General features: G+C 37.5%; 1 protein-coding gene across 4 annotated transcripts in view; it reads right to left on the bottom strand.

The window, feature by feature from the left end:
- Nucleotides 1–1297: 1297 nt before the first annotated feature.
- The window catches only part of LOC137249661 (transcription factor grauzone-like), an 82222-nt gene continuing 55961 nt past the window's right edge, over nucleotides 1298–27558 (bottom strand). For 2 of the 4 annotated variants that reach the window (XM_067781362.1, XM_067781363.1), the window contains 6 exons: nucleotides 18765–18870; nucleotides 18335–18683; nucleotides 15998–16469; nucleotides 15234–15431; nucleotides 14783–15164; nucleotides 1298–13067 (listed from right to left, as the gene is read on the bottom strand). In XM_067781362.1, coding sequence (XP_067637463.1) covers nucleotides 12876–13067; nucleotides 14783–15164; nucleotides 15234–15431; nucleotides 15998–16469; nucleotides 18335–18683; nucleotides 18765–18870 — 1699 coding nt within the window. In that variant the 3' untranslated portion in view covers nucleotides 1298–12875. Of the gene's footprint in view, nucleotides 13068–14782; nucleotides 15165–15224; nucleotides 15432–15997; nucleotides 16470–18334; nucleotides 18684–18764; nucleotides 18871–27558 lie in introns of those variants that run through there. The other 2 variants (XM_067781364.1, XM_067781365.1) reach the window with 2 other exon arrangements.

Here is a 27558-nt window from a genome sequence, read left to right as displayed (position 1 = left end):
ATGACTGTATTGCGTACTTACAGAATAAACGATATTTTTCGGTATTGGTTTTAAAGAGCGGGTTTCATCAGGTTCATATGGCTCCTAAGTCCATACCATTTACATCTTTCGTAACCCCTCATGGACAATTTCAATATTTGAAAATGCCGTTTGGGTTAAAAAATGCTCCAGCGGTATTTCAACAATTCATCAACAACATCTTCCGAGACATGATATACGAAAAAAAAAATTATTATTTATATGGACGATATAGTTGTTGCCACCGAGGAGTATGACGAGCACATCAAACTTTTAAAATCAGTACTGGAACGAATTTCATTACGAAGATTGAAACTTAATATGAGTTACAAAGTCACTCATAAAGGAATAGCACCTAGTAATACTCACATAAAAAGTATACAGAATTTTCCGGCCCGTTCGAACTTGAAGCAGTTACAATCATGTTTAGGGATGTTTTCTTATTTCCGCAGATTTATACCGCCCCTCTCAGAAATAGCTAAGCCCCTGCAGAATTTACTTAAAAGGAATACCCAATTTGATTTTGATGACAAATGCCATGAAGCTTTTCTGGAGCTGAAGTCTAGACTAGTTAAGAGCCCTGTTCTAGCCATTTATAGCCCTACCAAGGAAACTGAGTTACACTGTGACGCCAGTAGTATTGGATTCGGTGCAGTTCTACTGCAACGCCAGGAAGATAATAAATTTCATCCGATATCCTATTTTTCTTAAACCGCATGGAGTTGGGAATCGAAATACTACACTGAACTTGAAAATTCTAACTTTAAAATACAGCATAGGAAGGGCACATCAATGGGTCATGTAGATGCTTTGAGCCGGAGACAGCTAGCTTCAATCATAAATTCAGATGAAGTAGAATTTCGAATTCAAGTAGCAAAAGAAAAAGACAAAGATATTCAATCGGTGAGAAAACAATTGGAAAATGAGGAACTTAAAGATTATAAACTAATTGATGGGCTAGTATATAGAAGTAAACCGGACGGCAAATATGCGCTTTATGTACCGTACGAAATGGTAAATAATGTTATACAATTGATCCATGAGAAAATGGGCCATCTATCTATAGATAAAACTCTCAGCAAATTGAGTTTATAATACTGGTTTCCGCGAATGAGAATGAAAGTGGAAAAGTTCATTAGAAATTGTTTAAAATGTATTATGTACGCTAGCCCTCCTCATGCTAAGGAGAAAACCTTATACCCTATTCCAAAGGAGCCTTTACCATTTGACACTATCCATATTGATCACTTTGGACCACTGCCGTCATTAAAGTCTAAACGTAAGCACATTTTAGTGGTAGTAGACGCTTTCACTAAGTTTTTTAAATTATATCCAACAAACTCTACGAGTACCCGAGAGGTCACAGCTGCCTTAGAAAAATATTTTAATTACTATAGCCGACCGAGACGTATAGTATAGTATAGTAAGTATAGTATAGTATAGTAGTAGGGGAACCTGTTTCACCTCCCTCGAATTTTCAGCCTTTTTATTAAAAAATAACATAAATCATGTGAGTCGCTGTGGCATCGCCTCAAGCTAACGGACAGGTAGAGAGGGTGAATCGGGTATTGAAAGCAATGTTGGGAAAATTGACTAACGAAATAAATCATGATGACTGGGTTAAGAGATTATTAGAAGTTCAATACGCAATAAACAACTCTGTTCATAGTACATGCAAAGAGACACCAAGCCGGTTAATGTTTGGGGTTGAGCAAAGAGGCGTAATAGTAGATGAGTTACTGAGTATTTTCAGGACAAACTTTGTCCGGATCGTGATAGGAATCTTGATCTTATACGTACAGATGCATCGAAACGAATAGTAGCCAAGAAAGAGTATGATAACAACCGACAGTCCCAGAATAAGACTACAACCAAGACGTACGACGTAGGAAACTATGTTGTTATAAGAAACGTTGATACTACTTGCGGAAGTAATAAAAAATTTATTCCCGTATACAAAGGTCCATATGTAATACACAAGGTGGTCGGTCATGATAGGTATGTTGTACGGGATATTGATAACTGCCAGCTCACACAGTTGCCTTATGATGGAGTAGTTGAAGCCTACCGAATTAAAAGCTGGCCTCAATCACCCGATGGAGATGTAGAGAAATCAGACTAATATTTGTAAGAAATTAAGTTATACTGTATCGAGGTCGATTAAAGTGTCAGATTGGCCGAGCTGTAACTCTGAACGCAAATAGCGAATTGTATTAGATTAAGAAATGTACGATAGTGAAGATAGAAATTAAGTTATAATGTATCAAGGTCAATACAGTGCGAGCTGTAATTCTGAACACAAATAGCGAATTGTATCAGATTAGGAAATGCACGACAGTAAAAATAGAAATTAAGATAATGTATCGAGGTCGATACAGTTTCAGGTTGGCGAGTTGTTAGATCATAAATGCAGCCATGTCAACTAATGTAACAGAATAAGCAAAAAATACAACCATGGGAACTAATTAATAGAATAAGCAAAAATATATCACTGTAAAGGAAGAAAATGGAAGAAAAAGAAGATGGTGGACTTCCGGTTTATTATTAGATTGAAGACCGAAAAATAAAGTACTAATATAATTAATCCTGGCATTTCTGCTGTTTTATTAACCATGGAAGGTAGAAATTACAATTGGATGAAAATCCATCCTCAAAGGAGGCATGGAGATTTATCAAAGCCATGAAAGGGGATTTTAAATATGCCAGCCATGCAGCATGGTCGAGCGACAATGACTTAGCCTTTCTTCAGTTTATCAAAAATCAGGTGCCAGACAATGAGATTTTACTAGCTAACAGACCGATTGAGCCTAATATTGAGCTTTCAATAGAGTTTGAGGAATTGTATAAAATTATACATAATAAAAGCAGCAACTCTGTTGGTGGGTATGATACAATTACATACAAAATGCTAAAAGCTCTTCCAGACTCGGCTCTCAATAATATACGTACAGCGTCGAATGACATTTTCTCTACAAATCAAATCCCTCAGGAATGGAGTACGATAAAAATAGTACCCGTACCAAAAAGAGATCAGATTTAAGTATATACACAAACTTTCGACCAATAGCCCTAATATCTGTTCTGCGCAAATGCATTAACCTCCGTGTGAAAAATAGGAACTCTAGCCATTTAGAACCAGCCAAATTTTTTCCGAACCACTCATTTGCCTACAGGAAGGGCAAGTCCGCCACCAATTGCATAAACTGTATTATACACAAAGTTTCTATCTTAACGAATGAAGATCTTGAGGTCATAGTATGCTCTTTTGGCCTCAGTAATGCATATAACTGCGTCGACATTAGGAAACGGCAGCCACATATGAATGAAACAGATATTTATGACACATATAAGGAATGGATAGTAAACTTTTTATCACTGAGAAAACTCAAACTAGGAAATATTACGATAGAGGTAAGGAATGGCCTTCCTCAGGGCAGTTGTCTGTCCCCTGTACTTTTCAACTTATACACTAAAAAACTACACAGTATAGAAAAGAGCTATACGGAATTATATCAGTTTGCTGATGATTTCTTAATAGTGTCCTCTGGGCAAGCTCTTATGGAACCCACTAACTGTCTACAAAATAAAATACTGGAATTTTACAACAATCCAATCCTTCAATCCAGCAAAGATGAAATTTACAAGAACACAATAGATATTTTTATACAAAATTCTAAAATTGATCAAGTGCCTTCTATCAAATTTTTACGTAGACACATTAGTGCTTCACTAGCAGTCAGTGACCACTACGGTGAAATAATTCAAACCTTTTCAAGTGCCTACACCCACAAGTTGCACTAAATCTCTACAATTCACTCGTAAGAAGCAAAACTGAGTACTGTCGCTCGTTTACGGCAAATTGTCATGAACCAATAAATAATAAAATTTAAGTTTTCCAGAACGGCTTTCTCAGGAGGGCGCTAGGGGTGACCCCCTCGGTGCCTATTCCTTTGATTTATGTTCTGGCAAATGAATTACCTCCTACAGAAACGGCAAAATGGGTCACAGCCAAAGAACATATCAATACTTTTGAGGTTGACGAAGGTTTCAAGTGCTTACTATACGATCAGCTTTCAGTAAATTCTAGCTCATTGATTGCACTGTTTCTTCGCGATGTCTAAAAATCATAATAATGAAAAACAGAAAGAAAACATTAGCCCTATTTGTGCACAAGCCACATATGCACAAATAATAGACGAGTATGAGTCCAGACAATTTAAAGTATTTTTCACGGATGCGTCCGTCGGTACAAGCACCACGGGATGTGGGATATACAACCATACAGAAAAAGAGGAATATGAATACAAGTTAGATTTCATATTGTCATCAAGTTTTGGTGAATTAAATGCCATAAAAAACGCCTTAGAACTTGCAAAAGAAAGGAACTATGAACGAATGGCGATTCTTACACATAGTCTTATTGCTGGTCAACTACTAGCTAAAAGTTCAATTAAAAACTCGTGTGTATATGACATACACCAAATTATACGTATTGCTGACTTTGACTTAGTGGACATTATTTAAAAACCTAGTCACGAAGGTATCCCAGGGAATGAAAAAGCTGATCTCTTAGCTAAAAATGCAACCAACTGTGTAAATACAAAACTATGTAGTGATGAAGCCTTAAATGCCATCAAATATCAAATCAGGCAAAAATAGCATAAGGATTTTACAGACTACTCGTCAAACAAACCAAATCTGTTTGCTCAAGTTTTCCTAAATATTAAAAACAGAACGTGGATTCACAAATGTCCACTTGCACCCTTTCAAATTAAACAAATAAACACATTTTCACAGGTTCCACCTTTGACACGGCTTATCTGTACAAAATTAATGCAATAAACTACTATAACTGCAGGTGTGGTCAGATTGACAGCTATGTACTTAAAACGTTTCATTGTAACATTTATATAGAGAAATGATACATATAAGAAATGATTTTAGTTTATTTCCAAATAATTCAAATTTTTATGACAGATTTAACAATATGAAATCTTGCAAATTTTCTCATCTAATATATTTTGGTTTATCGGTGATACGATACCGCCCACCACGCCTTTCGCGGAAAGTAAAAGCTAAAAAGGCATACATCGGTCTACGTCAGTTGGAAATAAGATTTGTAAATTGTAAATTAGTTTAGTCAATTGTACATTAGAAAGCATCAAATGTAAATGAGAAAAAGTCAAATGAAAATGCGAATAGTAAATTGTAAATGCGAAAGCGTCACTTCACTAAGCGACTGCTCACCATTCGGAATTTGTTCACGGGCGAGTGTGGTTCGGTGCCTAGAATAATAACTTAATTAATTTTGTCGGTGCATATAATTTCAATTTTTTGTGAACTTTTTTGTTTGTGCATTGGATTGAATTGATAATCCTTTTGGAGTGGCTGCGCTTACGGGTGAGTGATCATTGGTAGTGCATTTCTTTTTCAAGCGTTTTAATACTTTTGTAATTGTTCATTGGTGAAAGTAAATTTTTTCTAAGCTGCCGCGGGCAGCTAGGCAAAGAATTTACAAAATGGCGTCACCGTCACTGGTGGCGTCTTTTTGTAGTTTGGGGTAGGAAAATGTGGTTTAAAAAAAAGCAGAAGATTTTGGATGATCGAAATGTGACTGGGTTTTTTCAGCTTAGGAGTGGGGAAGGTTTAATTAGATTGGCTGAGTCCAAGAAGAATGAAAATATGGATTTTGAGGTTATAGGTTGTAAAAAAAATGAAATGGAAAAAATTGATGTACAAAATGGTGTTTTGAATGAAAATGGTTCTGATGTTTCTGGAAATAATAGTAGTATAGTTTCTGAAAAAAGTGAAAATGAAAAAATGGATTTACAAAATGGAGTTTCAGTTGGAAAAAAAGATGGCGGTAATTCGGTTGATGTTAATAAGAGCGATACTATTTTATATCCTAATGATTTTAAAGCTGGAGTCATTGGTGCCGTATGTCGTATCGCTGTATCCGTATCCCTAACGTAATCAGCTGTTTATCGTTACGACGGTAAACCAAAACCCAATTGGTTGGCTACGATACGGTTACGACCTTAGCGGCACCAATAATCGATTGCATTGATTCTCATAAGGTTGGTCGAATCAGCTGTTATAAGGTTACCGATACGGTTACCGATAAAGCACCAATGTCTCCAGCTTAAGGGAGATATTTTTGTTTTGGTTAATACTTCGTCTTCTACTAGTATTAATAATGATAAGTTAACGACAGGGTTAACTCTTTGGAAGGAAATTAAAGATCTTAGGATTAAGGACCTTGGTTTGATTTATGCTATTGGTAGATCATTGTATAAGGTTACTTTTAAGAATGCTTTTGCTGCTAATACATTTGTTTTAAATAAGAAATTATCTGATAGAGGTTTAAATCCATTTGTGCCTAGAACAGCCAATGAAACATATTGCGTTATTATGGACGTTCCTCTTTGTTTTTCGGAGAAGGATATCCTTCAAAATGCGGTATCGGCTATTCCTTTGGCGTCGGTACGTAGATTTGTTAAAAAAATGAAAATGGTGTAGAAACTCCTTTAACTACTTTGAAAATTGGTTTTAGTGGTAATGAGATTTGTAAGGAAATAATTTTTGAGTATACTCTGCTTAGAGTAGACATTTATGTTCCACCTCTTAGACAGTGTAGTAAATGTGGTCGTTTGGGACACACTAATTTTTCTTGTAAGGGTAAACCCAGTTGTTTGGCTTGTGGTAATTATGAATGTAAAGATGAAAATTGTATATCTGTTAAGTGTATTTTGTGTGAATCCAGGCCATTCTGTAAAAAATGTTAGGGCCTGTCCGCAATGGGAAAAGGAATGTAATGTTAGTATTATCCTAAAAAAATAACCGTTTTGAAATTTTTATGGCAGATGAGGAGTTCACTGCTATTAATGATAGCATTGATATCTCACCTGATAAGGAAGACTATATAAATCGTAGCTTTATAAGGAAAAAATCTTTTTCTGATATTGCTAAAAAAGGTGATGAAAGATCACAGCGTTTACCCATTCGTAGAGAAAATGTTTCAAGCTCACTTAATAGGAAGCATGGTAATCCGGTATTCAATTCAGTTGAATATCAGAAAGGTCGTGTTTCGGAATTTGAAAAATTATTAACTTTAATGATTAATATTACTCAGAAACTGGCGTTAAGTCACCAGGATTCTGACTTCTTAAAGAAATTCAAATGATTAAAGGTCAATTTGATAATATTAAAACTAAAGATGATTTAAATTTAATTAATTCTTATTCTAATAATGAAAATTTTACAATATAATGTTCAATCTTTGAAAGCTAATTTAGATTCTATTGAGTATTACTTTAATAAACATAATATAGACATTGCTTGTTTAAGTGAAATTTTTTGTTCTACATCTAATAGGCATAGAAAAATTCAAAATTATAATTTAGTTAAGAAATATAGAAGTGATGGGTATTGTTATAATTTCGAATTCATTTATTATTAGAAACTTAGATTTAGATATATTTATCAGTGTTGCATTCAAATGTATCAGGTATGGTGGAGTTGCTATTGCTGTCAAAAATACTATTAAATAAGGAAAAGTTCCTTTTACTTCAGTTTTTGATGTTATTATAATAGAGACAAAAAAAATTGAATTCTAATTTAACTATTTGTTCATGTTACTTTGGACCTAGTGTAAATGTTAATGATTTTAGTAATGAGATACTAAAAATTTTAAATTTTTTAGAAAATGTTCCAAATTCATTTATTCTTCGTGATTTTAATGCCAGGAGTACTAAGTGGGGTGATTCTTTGGATTCTTCTCGTGGCAATCATTTGTTTAGTTTGGTAAATATTTCAAATTTTTTAGTATTAAATAATGGCGATTATACTTATCAACAAGATATGAGGGTGGATCAAGGTTCAGTTCTTGATTTAGCTTTATCCAATAGTAGTTTAACTATTCATTGGGAAATAGATAAACCTAGAATTGGTGGTAGTCATCATTTCCCGATTAAATTAATGCCAGTCCTAGTCTTAAAGTACCTACTTCCTTTCTTGCTAAAAATAAATTGTTTAATGCTTTAAGTTCTCTTGAATGTGATCCTGATTTAGCTGTTTTTGAAAGTAAAATTCAAGATGAAATTAAAATGCCACTTACAAGGTGACTAATGACAGAAAACCAAAGGGTTGGTGGAATTCTGAAGCTGATAAAAAATATCGTCTTTTGACCATTGCGTTTAAGAAGTGTAGATCTTTTCCTAGTCCAGAAAACATGGAAAATTTAATTCGAGAGAGAAAAGAATGGAAAAAGTTTGTTAAAAAATATAAAAAGGATAGTTTTAATGAAAAATTGGATGATCTAAATCAAAATTTAGGAAAAAATGCTTGGAGATTTGTAAAATCAATTAGAGGTGGTTTCAATAACAGTAGTGATGACAGATGATGATAATTATAATGAACAGTTTTTGGATTCACTAAAAAATCAGGTTCCTAATCATGATGAAACTTTTCCTTTTAACAAAATTATTCCATGTGTTTCCAATTTAGAATTGACTTATGACGAAACTATAAAGGTTCTAAGTAATAAAACTAGGGATTCTGCTGTAGGCTGTGATAGGATTACTTATAAGATGATTAAGGCGTTATCGGGTGTGACTTTGAATAATCTTCGTACTTGTCTTAATGATGTATTTCTTTCTAATCAAATACCTGATAATTGGAGAACTATCAAAATCGTTCCTATTGGTAAGCGTGATTGTGATCTTTCTAGTTTTGAAAATTTCAGGCCAATTTCTCTTATATCTGTTTTGTTGAAGATAATTTTGTATTAAGGATAGGATTTATGAGTTTTTAGAGGATTTTAAAAGTTTACCAAATAATACTTTTGCGTATACAAAAATAGATATGCTTCTATGTGCTTGAATCATATATTACATGAAATACATTTTCTTAAAAGTAAAAAATTTCAAGTTTTGTTATATACGACGGATATTAGTAATACTTATAATTGTGTTGATGCTAGGGTGTTAAAAACTATTCTGGAGAATTTTGGAATACAACAATTTTATATTGAATGGATTATTAACTTTCTTGCGTTTACAAGACTTAAACTTGGAAATTTTTCTACTAATATTTTTAATGGGCTTCCTCAAGGTAGTCTCCTATTATTTTTAATTTATATACTGCTTGATTACATGATATTGTTAATTCAAATACTAAAGTTTTTCAATTTGCTGATGATTTTTTTATTTTATCTTTTGATAAAGATTTTGAGAAGGCTAATCAAAATTTACAAAATCCGATAGAAGTTTTCAGTTCTAAATGTTCTTCTTTAAATCTTGGGCTTAATTCATCTAAAACTAGCATTTTGCATTTTAGCAAGGGCATCAGTAAAGTTGTATCTGTAACTATTAATAATCAAAGAATTCAACAAGTTAAGAAAGCTAAGATTCTAGGGTGAATAACTTAATAAATGCTAATGATCATCACTCAAAATTTTTAATTGCATCCTCTTCTCAGATTAATTCGTTTAAGTGTCTTACAAATATCAAATCTGGTCTACATCCAAAAACAGCTTTAAATCTTTACAAGTCGTTAGTTAGATCAAAAATTGAATATGGTATTACTACTTCAACAAATGTGTCTAGTAACTCCTATAAGAGTATAATGACTTTACAGAATAAATTTTTACGTAGGTGTCTTCGTTTGACTCCATCAACTCCGATATATTTATTATATGCGCTTGCTAATGAATTACCTCCAGCAGAAAGGGCACAATGGCTCATGGCCAAGGAACTTATTAAGCTTTTTATTCTTAATGATCCAATAATTGGCTCTATAACTAGAAATCCAATTATTAACTCCCCATGACAATCTTGATACGATTAATAGTCCTTTGTCCTTTGTCGTCAAATTTAACTATAATCACTAATACACTTCGGTCGAATAAAGATTGTACGCCTAAGGAACAAATTGTATCTTCTTTAATTCTCTTTGTTATGAGTATGTTAATAGTGGTTTTACTGTCATGTTTACGGATTGTGCTTTATCAAATAATAATACGGGATGTGGAATTTATACTTTACAGAATAATGAAGAACATCGTTAAGTTACCTTTTAAATCTTCATCTTCTTTTGGTGAAATTTTGGCCATTAAGGAAGCTATTAGTATTGCAATAAATAATAATATTTCTAGTTTGGTTGTTTTTACAGACAGTCTTACTTCTTGTTTGTCTCTTAGTAATAATAATACTCTAAATAGTGTAGCTTGTAGAATTCATGATTTGGTTAGGGATCAATATTTTTAATAGTTGTCATATTATTTGGACTCCTAGTCATAGTAGTATAGCAGGTAATGAGAAGGCTGAAAAATTAGCTAAAAAAGCCATTATTGATGTACCAACTAGAAATGTTAGGCTTACCTTCAAGGAAGCTCAAAATTTAATTAAAAGAGATATTTATAATAAATGGTATTCGAGTTTTATTGATTATTCAATTGATCATCCAAATCTTTTTGCGGCACTTTTTCCTGAGTGGAATAATTCTCTATGGTGTAAAAATTTATGTTTTTCTACAACTGACATTAAAAGGTTTAATCGAATATTGACGGGTCATACTTATGACAAGGCTTATTTACACAAAATTAAGGTGTACAATTCATCACTGTGCAGTTGTGGGGAAATTGACAATTATATTCATAGAACTTTTTATTGTAGTAATTATTCTCAGTTAAGAGCTAATTTTAAAATTTTCACTAATGATATTGATTTTAAATCTATATTTCAATCTAAAGGCATTACCAAGATCACTCAGCTTTTACTTTTTATGAAGTATCTAATATTAAATTTTGATATTCTTTAATATTCGTCATTTAATTATTTAAAATTTTTTTTTATTCTTTTAAGCAGCCTCTTATTTAACTTTTGATATTGTTTTATATTTCAATTGTTTGATTTGTTTTATTCCGATACCACCAAGCTCTTTTTTTTTTTTTTTTTTTTGGATGTTAAAAGGATATAAATTTTTTTGTTGAAGAGATTATATCAGTTATACTCGGATTTCATTACCTACAATTACTTGGATTTGAATACAACATGTATATATACTTGGATTCGTTTATCTATAATTATTTGGAATTGAATACAACATTCTTGTAATTCATTTGGTTTATGGAGACTTAGTTTCTCTGCCATTGATTTAAAGTTCAAAAAAAAAAGCGTCTCTTCGATATGAGAATAGTCATTTGTAAATGGGAGAGCGTCAAATAAAAATGCGAAAGCGTAATTTGTATTTGAGAATAGTCAGTTGGAAATGAGAAAGCGTCAAATTTAAATGCGAAAGCGTCACATGGAAATGAGAATATTCAATTGTAAATTCATTTATTTGGTGCGATATCCGTGTCTAGAGAGTCGTCCATCGACCGACGTTTAGCATGAGTACATGCGCTTCTTTAGTTTGTCAACCATCGGAGGAGCAGGCGAACGATTTAAACGACCTAGTTTTGGTGGGCATGCATTGGAGAATCGAGTCAGCGTTAGCTGATACTTAAAATGGCCAAACGGGAGTGCTGCATTTAGCACTGTGCACGCTTATGCTGATTTCCATCGAGAATATCTGGGGAAAAGTAAACAAAAATAGGTGCAGAAAACACCTGCTATATTTGTTGATGAATCGGTGAATGGAGCGAAGAGATCAGCAACTGCTCTCTCGCTCCAAGATATGTCGGTCGAAACATAGGAAATTATCCTTAGAGGATATGCCCGTTGCCACATCATAGCTTATCTTTACTGCCATTTTTATATTTTCAATTAAAAATTACGTTTTCGCATTTTCATTTGATGCTTTCTCATTTATAAGTGACAATTCTCATTCAGATTCGTTGATCCTTTTTAAAAATGCCCCTTTTAATGGTATATATAAGTGGTTTAAAATCAGAAGGTGCTCGTACCGGAGTTATTCACTAACTCAGTTTTTATGGCTAACAAGGTGACCATCTGGCCTACGCGTGCACTTTGGCAGCCACTTCAACCTAACCTAAACGAGCTGACCTTTATTATTGGTTTAAATGGCAGAATAATGGAATTACATCTAATGCCGCTGACAATCTTAAAATTATCTTTTATAATTTAGCGACAATAGCTGATCAAAGAATACATAAATCGTTAGATTCGTCGTTATATGGATTATATATACATCCACCAGTTTCTTTCGCTTGGTTTAGTCGCAGAGCTTTTTCAATTTGTGTTTTTCCAAAGGAAAACTTCGAAAGTAAATTTATATAAACCTTTTATCTGTCTAAAGCTTCCATTCACTAACTTTAAACAATACGACTTGCTCAGATTTTAACTAATGATTTTTCGCTTATGATAACGATTGTGCTTTTCACTAACTCAGTTTTAACATGGCTAACGACGTTACTATTATTATTAGTTCAAATTGAAGAATAATGGAACTCCAGCTAACTCTGTCGAAAATCCTGAAATTATCTTGCACAATTTAGCGACAATAGCTGATCAAAGTTTAAAGAATATCGATTAAAAGTGGCTACTAAATACCAAAATCGTTATATTTATCGATTCGCCAATATATCGATCACGAAAATCGTTAAAAAGTTAGTGTATGTCCCTACAGTAGGGAAGGTACGTTCGGACCGCTTAATATAGGCCATTATTCCATTTTACCAAGTGCCTTTCCTGTTTTTATCAAAAGACCATTTCGACAGGGATTTGCAAATAAACTAAACTTTCTCTGAATATTTCTCACATACCTTTTTGGTTTGGTGGATAAAACTTTGTGCTTATGAAAAATCGATTTTGTAAAATTGGTTTTATAGTTTTGTATGTATAACAGCAGTAAGATGAGTTCCATAAATTCTTTCAAGCATCCTAGTATTAGATTTACTATGACACCTCAGCGTTTTGAGCTTGATTTAAAATACTTTGCGTATACTCATTTGGTTGTGCGTATTTGCGAACAAATTCATCTGAATGACTGTGTATTTTATGTTTATGCATATTCGCATGCGAACGGAATGTTTTTGGACAAAACGGACACGTATATAAATCCACGCCAGTATGTGTAGCCTCATGTTCCTGTAAAACAAATATTTGGAAAATAATATTACTAGCGATTCGCAAATTGTTGGTTGAGTGGTACATCATACTGTGACGAATATTAGCAACACTAAGGGATACTATCATCTCTAAGCCGATACTAAACAGTCACTTGTATCTACATAAAAAAATCAAAAGTATGCAATCATCAGCAAATTAGTTCTCACATATACACATGTATTGTGTGGGTGGATAACAAATTGCTAAGGTGGAGGGGATCGAGCTGAGCACGTATTGGATGCAAAAAAAAATTTCTATTTATACATATATAATTTATTTACACATATAAAAAACAAAACCCTACAATACAAGTAGTCGAACGCACAAGCATGCCACAAGCACTATATGCACAGTGTTTAAGGTAGGCTTGGAAATATTCGTAGAAGTAGTATGCGTCAAGCACATTCAGGTAGTAAGCAGGGCGTGTCAGTCCCAGCGTTAACCATACCGCGGCACTATCTAAGTACAGCAACGTGACCCCGACAGACGTAGAGCTTAGTGCTCAACCTACTTCCCGACGGAATACTTGACGGTAGTACCGGGGGGTAAATGGTACTCAGACGGTAGGAGGTTTAGTGCGATTAAAGTCCCACACTGACTATGAGGCTTTCGATGCTTCCTCCTCGTAAAAAAAAAAAAAATATACACATGCATATATCTGAGATACTCACAAAAGTATGCAATCATCGGTGGAAGTATTACTCACATATACACGCGCATATGGCTAAGCGAGAGGCTATAAACGTGCATCTGTAGTTTATAGCTAGTAAGTTTATAGCTGGTAACTAAGTAGTAAATTCTAGAAGAAGAAACGCCTAGAAGTATGCGAACGAGACAGCAGAGAGTATAAAAGGAGCGAAAGCTGAGTAAGAAGCAGTCAGTTAAATTTAAGCACGCTGTCAGTTGCGAAGTATAAGTGTTTGTGAAGTATTTTCAAAGTAGTCTAATAAAGACCATTTTGAGTTATTAAATATTGGAGTTATTTATTCAACAGTTCAGCGGTACGAACGTTAGTAGAAGTTTGCAAATAAGCGGAATTTCACTAAATTCTTTACAATACTATGAATCTGGCTAGAGGAGACTGTAGTTTAGCAGTTGGAGTATACTATTTAATAGGCTTAATTAGGCTCTAAGTACCGAAGCTGATATGATATAAGAAGCGATATAGAGGCTGTCACTGCAGAAGCACTCCACTTAAACAAAGTGTTAGGGGGTCAGAATATAACCGCGGTAGGTATGCCTGTCGTAAGAGGCGACTAAAATACCAGATTCAAGGGGCTATGTAGCGCAACCCTTTCAGGTTGTTAGCGCAATATATAGCTTATCCAAACCCAATTGTCAACCTCACCTATCCCCGGCGAATTCTGTTTCACTAACAGACGAGGCTCTGGTTCCTCATGGAACTTGGGGGTGGGAAGGGAGGGATGGCCTGAAGGTTTAATGTGGCCATATAAAACGTTCCCGAGATGGTCGGGCTAGCACCTTAATGGCGCTGTGTTACCGGAGAGTACCGGATCTGCATCCGGCAATGGACCATCATATCGATAACACTCCCCAAAGCTTTCGGGGAGAAACCTTATCGCCACAAGAACAACAACAACTAGAACAGGGTTGGACGTCAACTATCAAAAGGTATATCGATTTACCACTCAGCCGAGGGTATACATTTTTTTTTTTTTTTTGTAAATTTATACCTTCATCGCTATTGGTGTTTTAAACTCTTTTCCGCACATGGTACAAGGAAATACTCTATTAGAGTGATGATAACGTATGTGTGATGAAAGGGAATGTCTTGTACTTTTTTCCACATTACATTGAGGACATTTAAATACAGCGCCAGATTCTTCATCACGATGTTGCATCATATGTTTGTTTAATGTACGTTCACTTTTCAACCATTTTTGGCATATAGTACATTGAACCTCAGGACGTGGTTCAGTATTATGTATATTATCCATATGATATTGTAAGTTTGCTGGGTTTCTTAAAAGTTTACCACAAATCTCACATACCGAATCAAATTCGTTACGATGTACAGCCTTCTCATGTTGTCTTAAAATCCAAACGTTGGCAAAACTAAAAAAACAAATGACAATTTTTTTTACGTTATACAATCATTATTATATTTTAATTTACTTCACTTACGCTTTGCTGCATAGTTTGCAAACCTGATCTTTAGGCGCATGACGTAGCCTTATATGACTATCTAAAATGTATTGTTTAGAGAACTTTTTTGAACAATGTTGACACTCATATTGTAAATTTTCCTCAGCTGGATGTTGTGAGTCCATGTGGTTCATATAATTTTTACGGCTAATCAATTGTTTATTGCAAATGGAACATCTAAGTATAAGTTTGAAAAAAAAGGTAATAAAGCCAAACATTACCTAACAGCTGTACTTTACAAAAACAACTCATAACATAGATAGGTATTAGCTTAAAACACACATAAGCACTTTATTCGCCTCATAGCGAAGGAATTGTTGTTGTAGCGATAAGGACGCTCCCCGCAAGTTTTGAGTCGTTTTTTGCGGATATAGATCCGGTAACAAGCACCATTAAGGTACTAGCTCGACCATCTCGGTAACGATTTAGTATGGCTACATGGAAGCCTTTTAGCCCCCCCCCCCCCCCCCTCCCCCCCTGTGGTTGACAAGGCAAGGCGTCTATGATGGTGCTGTCAAAGAGTCATAACGAAGGAACAGCCAACAAATCGGTTAATATAAAATGTTTAGGCTTGTTTTGAACTGCACGGAGTGCATATATATAAATAAAATAAACATGGCCCATATAACACGATTCGTTTAAGCCGTTATAATTAACGTTTAGGTCAACAGTGTTACAATACATTCTGTACAAGCACAGTTGGGTAAAAATTATTAACTAAAAACATATACATATGTACGTACTTGAAAAAGTCGGGATTCTTATGTAATTGTATGTGATCGACATATAATGTGCGCTTAGTAAAACGTAGATCGCAACAAAACACATAGCCTGTACACTGATGTTGCTGTCGAAAGTGAGTTTTAAGCTCCTTGAAATCCTTTAATTCCACTTTGCAAATGCAGCAATTTAATTCTGTGTTTTCCGCTAGAAATTTATCAGCTGCTAGTATAGACTTCCGCTTCTGTTCTTGATTTTGAGGTTTCCTAGCGGTTCTAGGCCCGCTAATATCCTTCTTTTGTTCCTTTGTGACATTGTTTATATGCTTATTTTCTTTTTTTGTTATATTTGTGGTTATCCTTGGTCGCCCTCTTTTTACTATTTTCTTCCCAACATCGGTTTCGGTGGTGGCTATTTGATTTCTTTTGGCGTTTTTGCGCCTCTGTTTAACTACAGGTATTATGTTTTCCGTTTCAGCGTCTTTGGACAGTATGTCTGTAAAAATATGCATTTTTTCATAACTTATAAACTAGTATGCTGAATAAGCAGTGCTTGAACAATCACCACGTACATCAAAGAAAGACAATTTGTGGGAGGGACGCAACAAATGAAATGGGGTTACACTGAAATGACAGTGCTTGGTCGGGAAAAATCCCGATTCGCTCCGGTACATAGAACCGACTACCTTGGGAAGCGTGGAAGGAATTCCCGGTGAATCCTGTACTCAAAGAACAATACCTAAAACTTGCAGAAGAGGAACGCACACTCCCTAGGGAACCGCGAGTCACTCTAGCTCAACTTCGATCTGGATACTGTAACAGGTTAAACTCTTACCTACCCAGAATCAACCCCGACATACAAAACATATGTCCTGCTTGTAACGTGCCCTCACATGACACCAACCATCTCTCTAACTTTATTGTGGAACCAACGCCTCTAACATCCCTCTCATTATGGTCCACCCCTGTTGAAACAGTAGGTTTCCTTGGACTCCCGTTGGAGGATATTGATGACAATTTGTCGCACCTATTGGATGGCCGGCCAATTATTTTGTACGAGTTTAGCAAGTTTCTTTATCTTTTCCCCAAGTGCTGCCGGCAAGCGGCTTGAGGATTTTGTTGCGACTTTGTACTTTATATACAATTTCGGTGGCATGCGCCTGGAAGGTGAGAGTATTATCGAACGTTACCTCTTGATCTTTTGGTGGCTGACAACCGGTAGTGTAACACCATCGAGGTGTAAGTACAATATTTGCGTCAGAGTGGCTGAGGATTTGGTCGGTGATAATGCCAGGTCATGTGAGGGTGGAGAAAGAAGAAAGACTGGGGAGATAGCTGTTTATTCTAGAAACTAGTAGGTCTATTGCCAGATCCCGTTTCCAATATCGTGCAATCGTCGGCTTAGGAAATGATTGTTGTTGTTGTTGTTGTAGCAACCGCTTTCCAAGACAGCCGGTTCTATGCACAGGAGCGACTCGGGATTTTTCCCTACCAAGGGCTGTAATTTCAGTGTAACCCCATTTAATTTGTTGCTCCCCTCACACAAATTGTAGGAAATGATAGTAACTCCTTCTGGTGTGGAAGGGAGCTTTGATATGTAGAAATTAGAAAGAAGCGGGGATAGCACACCTCTCCCTGGTACTCCCCGTTTAATTGTCCTAGGCTTTGAGGATTCGTTCAATTGTACTGACGTTTGCCGACCATACAGATAATTTGCGGTCCATCTCTTTAGATAAGGGGGAAAGGGTGAACCCACCTTTGTGGGTAATGGTAATGGACGTTACGTTGTGTTTGTGTTTATATACCCGTCTGTTTGCGCGACGTCTGGCCTTGTCCACTGAATGAAGCATTACAAAATGCCGACAAAAAGCGTTCGCGTATTTCTTCGAGTCCGACAAAGTTTTATTGCCAAAGGCGATGGATACTTTATTATTGTGTTTTGTTGGATTAGACACGGATTCGGTTGACCACAGAGAGGTTGCAGTTCTTTAAGAGCTACTATATAAGATAGATCTTATTGTACTTATACATACATATCTTGGCAAATAAATGAAATAAGATGAGAATAATTTTCATGTGGTTGTTGTAATATGATTTTGTTATGCACAGGAAAATAAATATTATTATATTTAGGCTTAAAATTAATTTTAAGGCTGACAAAGAGGAGCACCAGCTCTAGATGTTTTGGGCGTATTTAGTAGAATATTGGTGACAATTTGTGATCGATCGCAGCTATTAGGTGAAGCGAAGCACTACTACCACAACAACAGGTCGTCTACCGATTTTTGGACGCCTATTAACAGTCGACAGTTGTTCTACACTTTTACCTTTTACTTTACTTAGGTTCAATCTCATACATACCAATTTCCTCATTTAATGGCTCCATCATCATCATCATCATAGAGTCTTGATCGAATGTCGACTCATCTTCTTCTTCGGTTTTCGTGGCTACAAATTCAGTTTCACATATGTCGGCAGCTTTGGCAAAAAGTTCAGGCATCGCACTTAGCTCTTGAGCTGCCTTTTCTAAACTTAAACTTGGTTCTTGTTCCTCAACTTCGTCGATATCCCGTTTAATATGCAAACATTCCAAGTGACTATTCAGGGACCTTTGTTTCTCATCAATACTCAGCCAAAATCTATGGAATTCCTGAAGGTAACTCCAGCATTTTGAGCATACTGTATTAGACACCTTATCGTCGTAGCCTATCTAAAATTTTGAGATTTTCAAAAAAATTTGGATTAGGAAACTACTAATATGATTAATGTGATTGATAAAGTATAAAGTCACCTCTATTTGGAAGTGTTTAGCCACCACCTTAAATATATTCTGTTCAACCATTTCACCCGCGTCAGTGTAGATTTTTATAATTTCATCACTTTCAATTAAACACAATCTACAAATCATTTTATTTGTTTAAATTTGATGTTATTTATGAATTTATCATTTGCCAATATTCTGAAAATAGAGATGATACAAATACTATTAATCGATCACCTTGTAACTATTGTTTGAGTAAGCGGGTAAAATACTGTAGCGAATCTAAGCCGCAGTTACCCACCGAGGTACGTATACGTATGCCGTACGTACACACATTTGAGCGAAATTTATGCCCGTAGTGGCAACGAAAAAAATGTTGTCATTGATCAGTTTGAATGCATGCTTATGGAAACATTAACTTTTTCTATTTTAATTTTTGATGTTGTAAAAGGCTGGAATTAATATTAAATAAATATAAATAGATTACATATTTATAATCTGCACTTTTACATAATTATTCCGAATTATTTTCACAATTTTTCAAACTTTAATTAGGTGTTTTTGCATAAAACTCCAAACGGTCCAAAAAGTTTTAAGTTAGCGCACAAAAGTTTACTAGGCAACTCTGTCTAGTGAGAGAACGATCAGCTGACACGTTTTTACAGACAAAATCAAAATTGTTCTGATTTCTACGTTCCGGGCTACGTACGTACGTGCGTTGAACGTCGGTGAGTTTTCATTTCCATTGCACATTCATAAGATAGGTCGTGTCAACTGACACCTTTTTTGTACGTACGTTCGTGGGTAACTGCAGCTTTAAGAATTCTCGATTGTTTGATTTGACTTTTGTAATTGTTCGAGTCCATGAATAATCAAATAAATTCATATCTAAAGTGTATCCAAATGTTCCTTATTTACAGCACTATTGTGGTAGTAGAACTTCAGTTGAAATTATAGTAATGATTTACAGGGTCGACTACTATAAACGAGTCCAAAAATATCGGGTAAAAGTTTAGAACAGAGATTGCCTGCTAGCATGGTTCAATTATGTACAGGTTGGCTCATCTCATCAACTGATTTTATTTATGTCATTGCATGGTCGAAGGGATTGTCAAAAGGAGATGGCAAACTCAAAACAGCCAACACATTGGCAACATTTTACTTACACATTCAAAAACTGCTAAGTTTTATGTTTCATTCCATACCATTCGCACCAACACCAATACACAGATTTTGACAATTTGAACAGACATATTTTGTTGCTTTACAGATGAGCCAACCTGTATATAGTTGAACCATGCCTGCTAGTACGCGGCCATAAATATCGGGAGAGTGCCAAAAGGCGCGACAAGTTGTTGAAGTATTAACGATAAAGGTTTTGAGGAATGCTATCGATATTGATGGTCCTTTGCCGGATACAGATCCTGTACGTTCCGGTAACAAATAAACTAGACCGACCATCTTGGGAATGATTAATATGACCACATTAAACCTTCTAGGCCATACTGCCTCTCACCCCCTATTGCAATGACGAACTTGCTCAGTCCACCAAAGGTGTGCAATCAAAATTATATCCTTACAAAATCTGTACACAGAATTTCCCTCCTTGTACAACATTAAAACATCCCATGAAAATCGCCAACATCAACTGCAAATATCTCTGGACAGAGATATAATTTTTCTTTTCAACTTTCGGATTATTGCTGTGGGTGGGTCAATACCAGGGTTGTGCCTGTAAACTGTTTATATTGTTTATAGCAATTGTTTACATGTAAACAATGTAATTGTTTACAAGCTAATTGTTTACGTAAACAATTCATTTTTGTAAACAATTCTAAACAATTAATTTTTTTGCTCTTTTTTATGAGTCAGAAACAATCTACTACTAATTAAGCATTTTCACTATTTTTCAAACAGTTTTCCAAGCTTGTAAAAAAATAATAAAAAAGATACGCTTTAATATTTAGTATTTTAATATTTTTTATTAATTTTAACTGTCCGATTGGGTGCCTTTCATGGGGGTGTTTGCGCCTTGCACTCACCGGCGTCACCCCAAACCGTCGACTCGTAGGTGTTTCTTTACACCCTCCCTCCCTCATGTAGGGGCGGAGCCTCCTCGTGGTGGCACCTGGTAACGCTTCGGCGGCTAATTCGAGCGCGGACCTTTCTTCCCACTCCCCTCAACCCTATCTTCCCTTCTTCTTCCTTTTCCTTTTTCTCTCCCCTTCTCCTTAATGGGCTGGATCAAAGTGTTATACGACCCGTGCCGAGGATCAGCCTGGCTAAGGGCCCATAAATAGCCCAGTCGTTAACGGAGCGCATCGAATACCGGGCGACCTTCGATGCTATTAAGCCTTACCCGGACATCGCGGATCTCTGTCCGGGTGGACCTTTCCCCTTCTCCGCTACTCGTGGGATGTAAGTATGGAGGAAAAATGTTTAAGAATTGGTAAGGAGGGCGACTCTTCAAATAAGAAGTCGTTAGGAGCTTGCTCCGCAAAGGCTACAACTCAGCCGGACCTCAAATTAGCTGAGAGAACTCCTCAGAGGTTCGCTGCTGCAGCGGCAGATAGGCAGAAAAGGGCCGAGAGTTTATCCGGTTCGAGCAGTCCGATGGCCAGTACCTCTCATGGAGGGGGTACTGACCGGGAGGCCATCAGTGCCACTATCGCCCCTCCCTTGGGCCCCACCAGCAAACCCTCCACCCAGCGACAAGCGTCTGGTGGGTCAACTGCTGGGGGCCTCGGGGAGAGGAGGGGGGGGGGGGGTCGGCTATAGGGCCAAGGGCCAATCTAGGCAGGAAAGGGCTGAGGGAAAATCCCGCCAGGGTATTCCAAAGGCCGGTACCTCTTGGGGAGGGGCCACCGACCGGGAGGCCCTTGGGGCGGCTGCCGCCCATCTCGTAGCCACCAGCACGGATGCCATTCGGCGTCAAGCGTCTGGCGGTTTGGCTGCTGGGGGCTCCAGGGGTGTGGGGCCGGCTCTAGGGTGTCAAAAAGCCCAATCATCAGGACAAGCGCTGGGCTGCCCGGATCCTGCGTAGGAATCCCTCCTCGCCGATAAGGGAGGGGGAAGTTTCCGCGGAGGCCTGGGCGAAGGCTCAGCGCGAACTTGCTTGGGCGAAGCAGATGTTGCCGGAGTTCAGACCGGACTGGGTCGAGAGCGATGAAGCCTCGAAGCGCCAGAGGTCTATGGATGAATCCAACCCTACGGCACCGAAAAGGGCCAAGATGCAGGGAGGCTGGACTCGGTCTTTCGCCGAAATAGCCAGGGATCGGCAGATCATTGGTGTTATGGACGAGAGCAGCGAAGATGGCAGGACCCCGAAACAGCAGTGGAAGTGGATTGAGGCAGCGTTCGCTACTGTGGCCGTTAAGGTCAAAAAAGATAACCCTGGTCCGCCGCCTTCTTATACCGATGCGGGGTGGTTCCAGGGCAATATAAAACTAATTGCGTGTGACGACGCCAGGTCGGCGAAGCTTTACAAAGCCGCCGTTTCGCTGATAGGGGAGGTGTATCCGGGCGCGCGCCTCAAGGTAGTGGAGGCGTGTGATATCCCCTCACGACCAAGGGCGAGAGCCTGGGTTCCAGTGATGCCAACGGACCCCGCTGATATCCTGGCACTGCTCCAGGAGTACAACACGGGTCTACCGACCCAAAACTGGAAGGCGGTTAACGTGGAGAAGACTGAACGGTCCACGATGCAGATAGTCCTGCTGCTCGACAGCGCAAGCGTCGAAGCGTTGAAAAGGCAGGATTTCAGGGTAAGCTATGGCTTCAAAAATATAAGCCTTAAGGTTTATAAGGCTGACGTTGAAGCCTTGGTAAACCTTGCATCTCGTACGGAGGTGGCTGAACTCCCCCCAGTGAAGACGAGATGGAGGTAGACGAAGGCGAAGAAGCTGGTGGCTATGCTTCGTCAGGTTCGAGCGGAAGCTTGGCTCTCAGAGGGTTGTACTCTGAGGGTCAGCTTCTGGAGGATGGCGATTCCGACGCGACGCTCACGGAGGAGAGCACAAACAAGCAGTGATCCGGGTTCTCCAAATAAACCTGCATCACTGCAAAGCAGCATCAGCTGCACTCCTACTGCACCTGTCTTCAGGTGCGGTAGACATAGTTCTAGTCCAGGAGCCGTGGATCGCATAACTGACTGTTGGGGTAAGGCGGAGGTGGCACTTGGCATGCTGGCAAGCCCCTGCAAGCTCGTCGGGCGAGGTGAGTTTTTGCTCACCCGCCTTACCTACAGTTATACAAACAAAAAAAAAAAAGGGTTCATGCCTGAAATCTATGAAAAGAAAAGGAAAGCTGGAAGAAAAGGTCTGTCCGTGTCAGGTGGAGTCATCCCTCCCCTTCTGCGTACAACCTTGACGCAGCCTTGGGCGTTGCACTGACTCCGGAACTTTAGCAACGCCCCCTTAGCCTGACATGTGTCCGTCCGTTACGGTCCCATGTCCCTAGCCTGTCTAGTCTGTCACAGCCGGCTCACACCCACGTCCCCTACATTGCACTCGTGTAACACCCACACCAATTTAAAGTGTTTAGCCGCTCATTCTGAGATAAGCTCAACCCATCTAACTAATGAACACGATAGTATGAATTTCTTCGTTAAACGTTATAAAACTCTTTATTAGCTAGTTATACTAAAATAATGCTCAAAACTATTCAAAACTTCCCTGGTATCGAATTTTCCTTAAGGCTAATGGTTTGAAACTAATTCTATCTAATTATATGTATAATAAAAAAAATATAAATGATGAAGATAAGGTTGCTAAATTGAAGATAAAAGAGAAAAGGAAGTGGAAGCTGGGTTTTAAAATTGCCGCGAAAAGCACGTTTCGTAATTCAAAGAAAATCAAGACATCGAAAGTCAGAAAGATCAGTTTGTTTAATGGCAGAATTGAGAATGAAAAACAGAAAATTAAAAACCGATGGAAAATCAAAAGTAAAAACTTTAAATTGAAAACTATTGAATAAAAAAAATAAAAAGGATGTTACGTAAAAAGGAAAATTGGACCTTGCACCAAAAACTTAACTTGAAAATTACCGAATAAAAATGTGAAACTTTAGCGTACAAAAATTAAACTTGAAAATTAATAAATGCTAATAATGCTGTCGTTATCGCACCGCCACTGTATCCCAATAACTCCTTAGCCTCTGCTGGCTTCCAGCAGGTTTGTTTACAATTTGATATATACGTATGTTTGTATTTAAACTATTTACGTAGGTAGTTAATAACTTATAACTCTAGCACTTACCGATCAATTCCGCGACGGAGGCGCCTGCGTCGAAGAGAGAGCGTGGCTGCAAAGAACGTACATATACATCTACCTACAAACCTATGCTGGAAAGTGTTCCAGCCTACAATGGGAGGTATGAGGGCCAATAACTTAGTATGGAATGTTATTCGGATCCGTGGTCGCGGTCCGAATCAAAGGCTCGTTACTAAGTTGGCTATTTTTCCGCAATAATCCTGACGAAAAGAAAATAATATAAAAAACTAAAATGAACTAATAAAATTATTGCTGCGAAGTACAAAATCTTTCCCGAAAAACTATGTGTGAACTCAAAATTTCTAATAGCTTTACGTGAGCAGAAATAAAAGCGCAAAAAAAAAAACGGAAAACAACAATTGAAGTGAAAACTAACAAAGAAAAATGCGCTATTTGGAAAAGAAAAAAAGCAAAACGTGCTACAAAGCAAACAACGCCAAAAAGTTAAAAAAAAAAATGTGTTAGGAAGGTGAAAAGAAAATGGCAATCTTTGAATGCAAAAAGACAAATCGAAAAAGTGGCAAACTCAGGGAGAAGCTGAAAGCTTAAAAATTAGGTATTTAATAGAAAGAAGCAGGACACACGGAAAAGATAAATGTACAAAGATAGAAAAGAAGCTAAGGAAATAATAGCTAGATAAGTGACAAGGGAAATGTTGAAAAGATATAGAATAAATGAAGAGGGGTAAGAAAACGAAGCGTAAGAGTAGAAATGTTAACAATTATAAAAATTTAAGAAAATATAAATTCGTAAAAAAGTACAAAAAAACTCCCAAAAGAAGTCGGATAAGAGCTCGAATTGAGCTAAATTAACCTCAGCAAAGACAAATTTAAAATTCAAATTAAACAAACTCAATATAACTAAATAGTGATTAAAATTAACTAATCGAAAAAAAACATCTCTAATCACTCAAAAAAATCAAATTGAAATATATATAAAAAAGCAAATATAAATTCCGGCAGCGTCGCACGAATAACTGCGCCCTTTTGCCTCTCTCCTCCAATTAGTTGCGTCTGCAGCTATCCTCCAATTAGTTGTTGCTATGCTCCTGTTTATGATTGCGGTGCCAGGACAGGAGCGCTCAGATGCCCCTTTACTCCCTTGACGTCTAGCCTGTCACCGTCTGTATGCTTCCCCTTCCTCTATATGAAATACTACCCCGCTTTGTATATTTAGGACTGTGTTGGTGGCTGGTGTTGCAAGTTTCTTTAATTTTAATACTACCCCGCCTTGTTTTAGCGTTTGTGGCTCGTGATGGTGGCAACTTCAAATTTTTACGCAGCAATCTAAATGTGCAGAGGGAAGAATATTAGGGACTAGGGTCATGGCGGACGAGAAAGACACATTAGGGTGCATGTGGACTTACTATATTTATTGAATGTCATCTAGTTATGTCATTTTATTTATTTATTTGTCTTTTTTTTTCTTTTATTTAATTTTATTTTTTTTTTTATTTTATTTTTAAGGTTATCTAGGTATTAGATTTAACTCAAATGTATGACTTTATGTATCTATGTATGCTATTTTATTTTAATTAGTTTTATATTTTATTTTATTTTATAATTTTAGTTAATTTATTTTAATTTAATTTTACTTTTAACTTTAATTATTTTATGAAATTTTTTTTTTTTTTTACTATCCTTACCATCGCATTAACCCACAGGCTGCCGCTACAGACACCAACGTATAAGCTTTATAGCGCTCAGGAAAAGGGTAAGCCTCGCACATGTATATTGCCTAAGTCTACTCTTAATGTTTTTCTTCTACCCAATTATAGCGATGGGGATTTGACAGCGGTCAGCGTCGAGGTGCTAGGGAGGAGCTTTAAACTTGCCTCCTTATACCTAGCGCACGATCACCAAGGCTCATTACCACCGGATAATTTCAAGGAGTTCGTGAGAGCGGCAAATACACGAAACGATTTCATCCCAGTGGGGCAGCAGAGATACAAATGACCGAGGTGAGTCTCTATTTAACTATCTGTTAGGCACTAATCTGAGTATATGTAATAGGGGAAATGATCCCACTTTCATTACGAGGAACGGCGAAGAGGTCCTTGACATAACACTGGTCACAAACTCTTTCAGTGACCTGATCGTTTCATGGAGAGTTCTAAAGGAGCACTCTTTTTCTGACCATAGATATATAAGTTTTTCTATATCGCAGGCGCACGCAAGTCCTAAGTACATACAAAATATTAGAAGAACTAACTGGGGCTACTATAAGAAGATTATAAGTAAAAAGCTATCTGAGGAGGTACAAGTCCCAGAAAGCGAGGAGGAGCTGAACGTGTTTGTAAATAATTTCAGTCAAAATTGCAGGAATGCTTTAGATAGGGCTAGCCCGGCTAAAAAGGTTTTGGAAACTCACAAACCACCATGGTGGTTGTCTGATCTTGATAAACTTAGGAAGTCATGTAGGGCGGCCTTTAATAAAGCAAAGCATGATGGACATGAATCCTCATGGGCTGCTTATAAAGCGAAAATAAATATATATAAAAAAGCAATCCGGAATGGAAAGCGATCCTCCTGGAGGGATTTCTGCGGCAGGATTGAATCCACATCCGCGGCCTCCCGGTTAAGGAAGTGCTATCGAAATCTCCAACTCAGCTAAGTTACGTCCAAAAGCCGGATGAGCACTGGACGGACTCCAGCGCTGAAACCATAAACTTGCTAATGGATACGCACTTCCCAGCAAGTACGGGCGTGTCTTCAAGTATTGTCAGCGGATGGTCACCTAATGATCAGCTGATAAGCGAAATCACAGATGATAAAAGGATAGATTGGGCTTTACAGACCTTCAAGCCCTATAAATCGCCGGGGCCGGATGGAATTTTTCCAGCTCAGCTCCAGTATACTGTCGAACTTATAAGGCCCTGGATTAAAGGGATGTTTATAGGTTGTCTTAGGCTCAATTACGTACCAGTATCGTGGAGGGAAGTCAACGTGGTCTTTATCCCCAAGGCAGGAAAACCCTCCCACTCGAAACCAAATTATTATAGGCCTATAAACTTATATTCTTTTCTGCTTAAAGCGCTCGAAAGACTTCTAGAGGACCACATCAGGAGGAGGATTGAGCCGTCGCTTCTTTCGTAAGCACAGCACGCCGATACTAAGGGCAGGTCAACTGACACGGCCTTGCACTCACTGGTATCCGCTATCGAAAGGTCACTAGACCTCAAGGAATACACATTGGTGGCATTTCTAGATATAGCGAGTGCCTTCAACAACGTCCTCCCGGAGGTCATCACCTCGGCGCTGATCGATCTGGGGGTGGACGCGTGCCTGGTGGAGTTTATATACAATCTGCTTACGCGTAGGCAGATTAAAACTGAGCTAGGTGGATGCGTGATCGGTAGACCGGTCGGCAGAGGCACTCCGCAGGGAGGTGTTCTCTCTCCGCTACTTTGGGTGGTTACCGTCAACCAACTACTCCGCCTCATGGAATCACAAGGTCACCAAGTGATCGCGTATGCAGATGACATCTGCGTCACCATACGGGGGAAATTTCCGCAAACTGGGCCACAGCCACAGGCTTGGAAGTCAACCCGGATA

Source organism: Eurosta solidaginis, chromosome 4 (genome assembly GCF_040869045.1).
Source record: "Eurosta solidaginis isolate ZX-2024a chromosome 4, ASM4086904v1, whole genome shotgun sequence".
Classification (NCBI taxonomy): Eukaryota; Metazoa; Arthropoda; class Insecta; order Diptera; family Tephritidae; genus Eurosta; species Eurosta solidaginis.
Note: the sequence above shows the minus strand (reverse complement) of the source record. Positions and strands in the feature narration are given on the sequence as shown.